At 38.8% G+C, this 9,925-nt stretch overlaps 1 protein-coding gene across 2 annotated transcripts in view; it reads left to right on the top strand.

The window, feature by feature from the left end:
* FMO5 (flavin containing dimethylaniline monoxygenase 5) overlaps positions 1 to 4,144 on the top strand; it is a 39,667-nt gene extending 35,523 nt beyond the window's left edge. For both annotated transcript variants that reach the window (XM_068966714.1, XM_068966713.1), the window contains exon 9: positions 1,935 to 4,144. In XM_068966714.1, coding sequence (XP_068822815.1) covers positions 1,935 to 2,280 — 346 coding nt within the window. In that variant the 3' untranslated portion in view covers positions 2,281 to 4,144. The remainder of the gene's footprint in view (positions 1 to 1,934) is intronic.
* Positions 4,145 to 9,925: the final 5,781 nt, after the last annotated feature.

Below are 9,925 nucleotides of genomic sequence, written 5' to 3' on the forward strand. Positions count from 1 at the left end.
TGGAAAGATCCCCTGGAGAAGGGAATGGCCACCCACTCCAGTATTTTTGCCTGGAGAATTCCATAGACAGAGGAGCCTGGTGGGCTATAGTCCATGGGGTCACAATATTATATTATTTAAATAATTTATTATATTTATTATTTAGTATGTATTTATTATCAATTATTATATTTATATCATGTATTATATTTATTATATTATTTAAATATATTTATTATTACCCCATTTCAATTTTCCTCCTTTCTTTCCTTTGACTTACCTTCCAACTGTGAGTTCCTAAGAATAATATTTAACTTTTATTGAGGGTCAACTTTGTGCAAATACTAAGTGTTTTACATGTATGAGTTTATTTATTTCTCGAAACAATCCTACAAAGCAGGTACTAGTGTAATCTCTGTGACATCCTCCTGAATACTACAGCTGTTGACCCACTACATGCCTGTAAACCCATGAGCTAACATAACACCCATAAGGGAAAGCTCCCAAATTATTTCCTGTCTTACCTTCTTCTCTTCTAAACTTTAGTCCCATTTCATAAATTCCTTTGCCTATCTATCAGTTCCTCAGGAATTCTATCTTACCAGTTCTATTTCAAATTTATTTTCTATCATTTTTCCTGCTCTGTTTTTTATAGTTTCTTTTGGCGTTTCTATTTTTATTTTTTAAAAAAGTTTTTTGGCTGTACAGCATGTGGGATCTTAGTTCCCTGACCAGGGATTGAACCCATACTCTCCTTCCCCCTTCTCTCCTCCCCCTACATTGGAAGTGCAGTTTTAACCACTGGGCTGCCAGGGAAGTCCCTTTTCCTGTCCTTTTTGGATTTCTAGTAAGCCCATCTAATCGCAGTTAACCTGACTTGACTTTTCTCTTATTTCTTTTCTGCCCCACTGTTCTTTCTTTCTTTCTTTTTTTCATAGAAAGTAAAAAGAGAAAGTCATCAATTAGCTCTTTAAATCCCACTGGCTTCCCCGATGGCACCAGTGGTAAAGAACCCACCTGCCAATGCAGGAGATGTAAGAGACGTGGGTTCAATCCCTGGGTTGAGAAGATCCCCTGGAGGAGGGCATGGCAACCCACTCCAGTATTCTTGCCTGGAGAACCCCATGGACAGAGGAGCCTGGAGGGCTACAGTCCCTAGGGTCACAAAGAGTCGGACACGACAGAAGCGACTTAGCATGCACTTTTCACATAGGTATTGTACTGTTATCACATTTTCTCTCCCAAAAGCCCATTTTGCTCTTCAAATCTGCACTTGCCGTAATCATTCCATCTGGTTCCATTTGGAGGAACCTTGTAGGATAAGTCATCCTCCCCCTCCTTTCAGGATTCCAAATTAATGTTGGTCCTGGGAAGTCCTGCCCTTTGGACTCTACTACCACCTCCCTCATGAAACAATTGAGGATCCCAAACTTGAGGATTTTTGTGGTGGGTTCTTTCTGACAACATCAGAGTCCTCTGTATCTCGATCTGCTATGTTTGCTTCCATACATCCACCCTTATTTTCTACAACATTCTTCCTCTGCTGTAGGTAGTGCCCACGAATATTCTGTGCTCACATTCTATGCTCATTCTTGCTTTCTTCCTTTACTGTGGCATTCCCTTGGCTTGTAATGCTCTCCTCTTTGTTCTCACTTTATCTATTTCTTCCACATCCTTCAAAAACTTATCATAGCTCTGTTTCAACTACCCTCCTCTACATTTCTATATCTCTCAGCCTAAAACCACATGATTTAACAAAGTCTTAAATTCTTCTGTTTCATGTGTACCTATCTACTCCAGTAGATTATAAGGTCCTTAAGGATAGAGACAGTGTCTTTTCTTTCTTCTCTGTTTTCTATAGTTCCTATCCCAATATTGAGCCAATAGCAGATACTCAGAAAGCACTGATTGATTGAATTGTTAATAGGCCATGGTTTCTGTCTTCTCTGCTTCAGGTATGTGGAAAGCCAACGCCATACCATTCAGGGAGACTATATAGGTACCATGGATGAGCTTGCTGATCTGGTGGGCGTCAAGCCCAATCTTCTGTCCCTGGCCTTCACTGACCCCAAACTGGCATTCCAGTTATTTTGGGGACCCTGTACTCCAATCCAGTATCGTCTACAGGGTCCTGGAAAGTGGGATGGAGCTCGAAAAGTGATCCTCACGACACAAGATCGTATCAAGAAGCCACTAATGACAAGAATAGTTGAAACCGATAATTCTAACACTTCGACAATAACAATGGCCAAGTTTATGTTGGCTGTTGTTTTCTTTGCCATAGTTATGACCTATCTGTAGCTGTTCCATTGTCATGTTTTTCCCAGTTTTTTTGAAAGCTGAATCTACAGATGCCTTTGGAGCCTGACGAGATTGAACAACATTCATTGCCCAAAAAAAGATATTTCATATTGCCCAGAAATCTACTTTTCTTTCTCTTTCCAAAGCATTCATTCTTTTTCCTTTTTCCTTCAGTGAAATCTCAGCATTTCATTTGTATTGACTTACTTCCCTTACTCTTATGACTCATTACTTTTTCCTTCCAGTAATTCCTGGACCATGAGCTTAGATACTCTTTTAGTCATCTTTGTTTCTCTTTAGCAGAATTCCTGGCATGTGGCAGGTACTTAATAAATGTGTGCTGTCATTTATCAAATATTATGGTGGGGAATATAAGCCAATATCTACATAAGAAATGGGGACTCCATGTAACTGTGCTTCTGACAGTATTTTCTACTAGAAGCTGAATCTTTTGTTGTTTTTAATATATAACTAAATGTATTTTTCCTGAGAGATAGAAAAAAATTGTCTTATAATTGTTGTATACACCTAAGATAAGATATATAGATACTTAAACATTTTGTTTCACTATCTATTCACTAGTATATCCGATACCTGGTCGTTTTTATTCTTTTCCCCTAAGTAACACATCTCTATTTTCTCAGTGAGAACTACCTTCAACTGTCTAACCTCATGGATCATTCTAACAATCTAGCAGCTGCCAACAGGTTCAACCTGACTGGAAAAACTGAGATTTTAAATTAGTGGTCCAGTCCTTTTTGATCTCTCAGTTCTCATATTAGGATACAAGACTTTATCTTAGGAACGGTGATAAGTAGCCATCAACTGCTATAGTATGACGTACAAATGTGACTGGATTTCCTCCCCCATCCCCCAACTCCCACTTTCTCCCCTCCATACCCTCCTACACACAGAAAGTCAAGGTAATTCAAAGAGGTCAGTTATGTAATAAATTAAAATTGATGATAACTAAATATAGGCGTATCCTACTTTTAACAGTTATGTCAGAAATTGCAAGTTGTGAAAAACAAAGCAAATGAAATGAAAACCAGGGACTCCAGTTTATGTCCAAGAGCTGCTGTTGATTCTGTTTTCTCATCCATAGAAGAGTTGCTCTGTTTTTGTGCCTCAGAGAAGTTAACTAAGTGTTAATTGTTGGGCACACGGAATTTCATGAAGAAAGGTATTGGATGTACCAATCAGATGTGTGTTCATAAAGATGCTGTTGTGTAATACATTTTGGGATTGCTATTACTTAACAAAAGAATAAGTTTGAACAACTGAAGAAACAACATTAGAAATTATTTTCTTTCCCAATATAAATAAGAGAACCAGAAATGTGAGAACTACAACTTCTTCTTAATTGTATAACTATTAATATTTGTACAATTCCCTGCTATTTTGCCTGTGGAAAAACTTTTTAAGAATGAGAAGGCCTTTTGCCTTCCGTAATTCTTGTGATACTTGGGATTTATCCTCGATTAAAATGGACCTAGTATCTTTTTTTTTAATTGGAGTAGCTGCTTTACAATGTTTTGTTAGTTTCTACTGTATAGCAAAGTGAATCAGCTATATGTATACATATATCCCCTCTGTTTTTGGATTTTCTTCCCTATTTAGGTCACCACAGAGCACTGAATAGAGTTCTTTTTGCTATACAGTAAGTTCTCTAAAATGGACCTAGCATTTTCTAATCTGTAGACTATTCTAGTGCAAGAGTAAATAAAAAGCCACTTCTTTTTCATTTCCTTCTTTTAACATATACATTTTCCTCTTTTAGCATGTAAGTTTGTTGAATTAATAGTCCTTTGACAACATAATTCCTAGTTATCAGTAATAAATACTCCACTTTCCTGTTTAAATAAAAAGCATGTAATTTTAAGTTGATTGATTCTCTCACTTTATGTATAATATGAAAGTTTACCAAAAAAAACACCCCATCATCATAAACTAAGCTAAAAGTCAGATGTGAACAGGAAAGTGACCTCAAAACAAACTCAAGATACAAAGCCCTAGTTACTGATTTTGTTGTCGTCGTTAGTCACTAAGTCATGTCCGACTCTTTTGACCCCATGGACTGTAGCCCACCAGGCTTCTCTGTCCATGGGATTTCCCAGGCAAGAATACTGGAGTGGGTTGCCGTTTCCTTCTCCAGGGGATCTTCCCACCAGGGATCAAATCCCCATCTCCAGTGTCTCCTGGATTGCAGGTGAATTCTTTACTGCTGAGTTATCTGGGAAGCCACAGTTACTGATTCAGTTTAGTTCAGTTCAGTCACTCAGTCGTGTCCAACTCTTTGCGACCCCATGAATCGCAGCATGCCAGGCCTCCCTGTCCATCACCATCTCCCGGAGTTCACCCAAACTCATGTCCATCGAGTCGGTGATGCCATCCAGCCATCTCATCCTCTGTCGTCCCCTTCTCCTCCTGCCCACAATCCCTCCCAGCATCAGAGTCTTTTCTAATGAGTCAACTCTTCGCATGAGGTGGCCAAAGTACTGGAGTTTCAGCTTTAGCATCATTCCTTCCAAAGAACACCCAGGGCTGATCTCCTTTAGAATGGACTGGTTGGATCTCCTTACAGTCCAAGGGACTCTCAAGAGTCTCCTCCAACACCACAGTTCAAAAGCATCAATTCTTCGGTGCTTAGCTTTCTTCACAGTCCAACTCTCACATCCATACATGACCACTGGAAAAACCACAGCCTTGACTAGACAGATCTTTGTTGGCAAAGTAATGTCTCTGCTTTTCAATATGCTATCTAGGTTGGTCATAACTTTCCTTCTAAGGAGTAAGCATCTTTTAATTTCATGGTTACAGTCACCATCTGCAATTTACCACATCTTTCTTTTGTAATAATATTAAAAAGTAATATCATTTTCCTAATTATATTATACAAAAAAAAAAGAGAGAGAGAGAGAGAGAAAGCTTTTTTGTAGTACCAGAAAGTAAGGAAGTGCTCAAAAAGCAAACTGGTGGGAGTATGTCATAGGGACATGGGAACCAACTGAAAATGGTCCCAGTGGCCAAAGCTGAATAACAGTATAAATAATCTAGCAATCTTGAGTGGCCTAGGCCTGTAGCAGCTTGAAATGCGGTTTTGGTTCCCAGCCAGAGACTGAAGCTGGATCATGATGTTGAAAGCACCAAATCCTAGCCTCTAGGCCAGTTGTCAGTGACAAGGCCCCGGCTCTTCAGCTTTGCAGAAAAGAATTCCCACAAAGAGAGAAAGTAGTGAAACCAGTAAAGTATTTATTAGGAAGAAAAAGAGTACCATATGTGTGGATAAATACATGGACACACTCAGAGAGACAGTCCCTAAGTTGTGCCTTCGTGGCAATTTGAATTATTTTTATGGGGCATTTCTTCCAGTTTCTTTTGGCCATTCATTTTGATTTGCCTGGATCGGTGTCAATATTTGGTATATCTCAGATCCTCCCATGTGTGCCAAGATGGATTCTATGGAAAAGGCCTATGGGTAAAGCATCCCTTAGCACTCCCCTTCAAGGGGACTTTCTGTGAATGTGTGGTCACGAAGGTCTCCTGACTTCAAGAATGAGAAATACAGGGCCTGGGCAGGGCTCAGCCTCCAAAGAAGATCCTTGACAAGATATTCTTGTTTTGGTGTTTCAGTCCACAGGGAATAAATCTCCAATCACTTCACTGGGTGGGGCGGGGGTGTGGTAATCTATCTCCTGCCTCAGTAGGAGTGGATTATAATATAAAGTATAAAAAAATGCCCATGAGTCCATACTGATATAAATAAGTGATTGAGTAGTAAATAGGGCAGAATAGACAAAACTCCCATAGGAAGAATTTCAAACATTTACATAACTACACTACCCTCAAGGAGTTGAATCATAATTCCCCACTCCTTAAGTATAGGCTCTTCCTTCCAAAGAGACAATATGAAAAGGGGGAGAATTAACTTTGCAGTGGAGAAATCAGACAAACACTACCTCAACTGGGTGATCAAGATTAACATCAACAGTGAAGTCATGTTGACAGTATGATGTGATGAGAAAGGTGCTTTACATCTATGGTCTTCCTCCCTAAAACCATAACCCAGTCTACCCATGAGAAAAACATCAGACAAATCCAAGTTCAAGAATATCTTACAAAATACCCGACCATCTCAAAACTGTCAAGCTCATAAAAGAAAAAGGAAGGTCTGAAACTGGACCTGATGTCTAAATGTAATGTATCTTGGATGGGTCTTGGAAAATAAAAAGGACAAGTAACAGAAAACGGAAGAAGTGTTAATAAACTATGGATTTTGTTTAATAACAGTGTACTGATTGGTTTATTGGTTGTGACAAATGTACCACAGTAATGTAAAATGTTAACAATAAAATAAATTGGATGTGGGATATACAGGGACCCTATACTATCTTCCCAAGTTTTTCTTAAAACTATTCTAAAAATTTTAAATTATTAAATAAAAAAGAAACATATTCCTTTGGTTCAGGATTTGACCCAGAGCCATAATCTAGTGAAATTTTCTCAGGGGAGAAGTTATATTGGACAGTACCATTCATTTAAATTACTATCTTTTCCCTTGATTAGTCTACACATTAAGCTGTTTTAATAAAGCACACTATAACTTACTATAGCAATTGTTTTCCTTTGCTGAGTAAGTATAGGCTACAGTTGTAGAGAGGAGAAAATGGTAATATAAGGTCAAAGGACACATTTTCTTAAAATACTCAGTTAATTTCTTCCTTGTAGCTGAGTATATTAAGACAGTCATCTCCACTAGCAAATTGTATGATATATTAATGACAAGTGGATTCATGAATGAGATAATTTTACTCAATATTGGATCTCTGCATTGTTAATTTTATCAATAGTAATATAAAATATACTATATCAACATCCTCCAGACTGCCTATTGGAATTTACCAAAGTGCTGTGTTTTTACCATGCTTCTGTATACATTCTCATGCTGTACCCTCCTCTTGTTACATGCTCCAGCCTACTTCATATTTCACCTTCAAGATTCACTTTATCTGTTATCTCTTCCAGAAATCTCCTCTTGATTTCCAGGAGGAAACTGGTGACTGCACCACACTTGGTATATTGCTCAATTAGACATGATGAATATCACAGTCACACTACATAATATCAATTGTTTCTCTCACCAAGTTCTTCTTTGAACTAGTAAATTCCTTCCAGGAAGATACTTTATAATTAATTTGTATGTTCCTATGGCAACCCATTCCAGTACTCTTGCCTGGGAAACCCCATGGATGGAGGGGCCTGGTGGGCTATAGTCCATGGGGTTTCTAGGAGTCGGACACAACTGAGCGACTTCACTTTCACTTTTCACTTTCATGCATTGGAGAAGGAAATGGCAACCCAGTCCAGTGTTCTTGCCTGGAGAATCCCAGGGACAGGGGAGCCTGGTGGGCTGCTGTCTATGCGGTCGCACAGAGTCGGACACGACTGAAGTGACATAGCTTACCAATGCCCAATATACTGTCTGATACATGGTAAGACCTCAGTAAATTAGTGTAGTTAATTAAATAAACTCAACATGGGAGATAACAGTATGAGTTTTTTAAAAAGTAAATAAAATAGTGAATAATACTTTACCATTTTATTAAAAAGTGATCAGGAGATTAAGGGGTTCTTAACACTTTGAAATGTTTGTGGGCCAAGCACGTTCTTCCAGAACATATTCTTGGATAAATCTTTGATCTGAGTCAGTAGGTCATCTCTAATATTCCATTTGGTTCGAAACACAAGTGATATGTCTTATCTATAACTTATTTCCTTGATCAAACGCAGGGTTTAAAAAAGCCAATCTCAGCACAGGAAAGAAGATGGGGGACATGTCTTCTTTGATCCTGCTTGCTGTCCTGGTCCTCACTCCTGTTTCTTCATGTTTTGTCACATTCCCCACCTTCTTCAAAGTACCCACTATCTCTTCTGTTTGAAGTTATTTAGAGACCTCCTGTTTACTCTTCATTCAGGGAAGATTTGGGCACCAAGCTTTCCACCTTTCTCTATATATAATTACTCCCGTAGTTGATTTTTTTCAGCATTTTTTTAACCTCAATTTTTTATTGATATATAACTGACATGCATTATGTTAGTTTCAAATGTACAATATAATGATTTATGCATATATTACTAAGTGATCACCACAGTTAGTATAGTTAAGATCTATCACCACAAATAGTTACTAAAATTTTTTTCTTGTGATGAGAACTTTGAAGATCTACTCTGTTAGCAACTTTCAAACGTACAACAGAATATTGTTAATTATAGTCACCATGGTGTACATTATATCCCCAGGACTTATTTTACAACTGGAAGTATTTACCTTTAGGGGCTTCCCTGATGGCTCAGGCGGTAAAGAATCCACCATGATTCCCATGCCTGGAGAATCCCCATGGACAGAGGAGCCTGGCAGGCTATACAGTCCATGAGGTTGCAAAGAGTCAGACATGCCTGAGCCACTAAGCATGGCACACTTACCTTTAGACCTCCTTCACCCATTTTTCCCATGTCCTGCCTCTGCCAACCACCAGTCTTCTCTGTGCATCTGTGAGTTTGTTTTATTTTCTAGATTCCACATATAACTGAGATCATATGCAATTTCTCTCTTTGTCTTACTTATTTCATTTAGCATAATGCCTTCAAGGTCCATCCACGTTGTCGCAGAGGCAGGATTTCCTTTATTTTTATTGCTAAATACTATACCATTGTGTATATATACCACATATTCTTTATTTCTCCACGAATGGACAGTTTGGTTGTTTCCATGTTTTGGCTATTGTAAATAATGCTGCTATGGACATGGATGTGTAACCTTATTCTGTAGTTGATTTCCACAATTATGTAAGTAACACTTTCACCCATCCAGTGTATTAGTTAGGATTAGTAACAGTAACCCAAATTAACAGTGGGTTAAACAAGGTTAAGGTTTATTTCCCTCTCATGTTAAACAGTCTGGAGGAAGATAGTCCTGAAACGGTACAGCAGGTCCACAGCATCTCTTTCTGCTCCACTATCAGCATATGGCTCTGTCTTATGGTCCAAGATGGCTGCTGGAGCTCCAGCCAATGTATGGACATTCTACACAAAAGGAAAGAAAAATATAGCTTCCTTTTCTCTTAAGGCAACTTCCTAGGAGAACATTGCCTTCCACAGAACATTGCCACTTGGATCTCATTGGGAGAATTTAGTCACATACATCTAGCTACCAGAGAGGCTAGGAAATGTGTCCTTATACAGAAAGGCAATGTGCCCAGGTAAAAAATCAAGATTCTGTTATTGAGGAAGGGAGAATGAGTGTTAAGGTAGACCTTTACCACCTGGCCTCTCAGTTCAATGACCGTCTCACCCCAAAGATCTTTTAATCTACCTATGTCATTATCATCAAAACCTTGATTTCAAGCATCTTACTCTCCGAAAACATCTCTTATCTTTCCAGGACACTCACTCCAGTACTCTAACAGTTTTTTGACTCCCCTGTGTGCCCTCCATCAATGTCCTCTTTTTTGGGGGGTGGGGGTGTGTAGTGCTGGGTCTTTGTTGCTTTGTGTGGGCTTTTTTGCCTCTAGTTGCTTCAGGGCAGGGCTGGGCTACTCTTGGTTTCCGCAAGCCTCTCACTGCAATGGCTTCTTTTGTTGCAGAG

Source organism: Capricornis sumatraensis, chromosome 2 (genome assembly GCF_032405125.1).
Source record: "Capricornis sumatraensis isolate serow.1 chromosome 2, serow.2, whole genome shotgun sequence".
Lineage (NCBI taxonomy): Eukaryota > Metazoa > Chordata > Mammalia > Artiodactyla > Bovidae > Capricornis > Capricornis sumatraensis.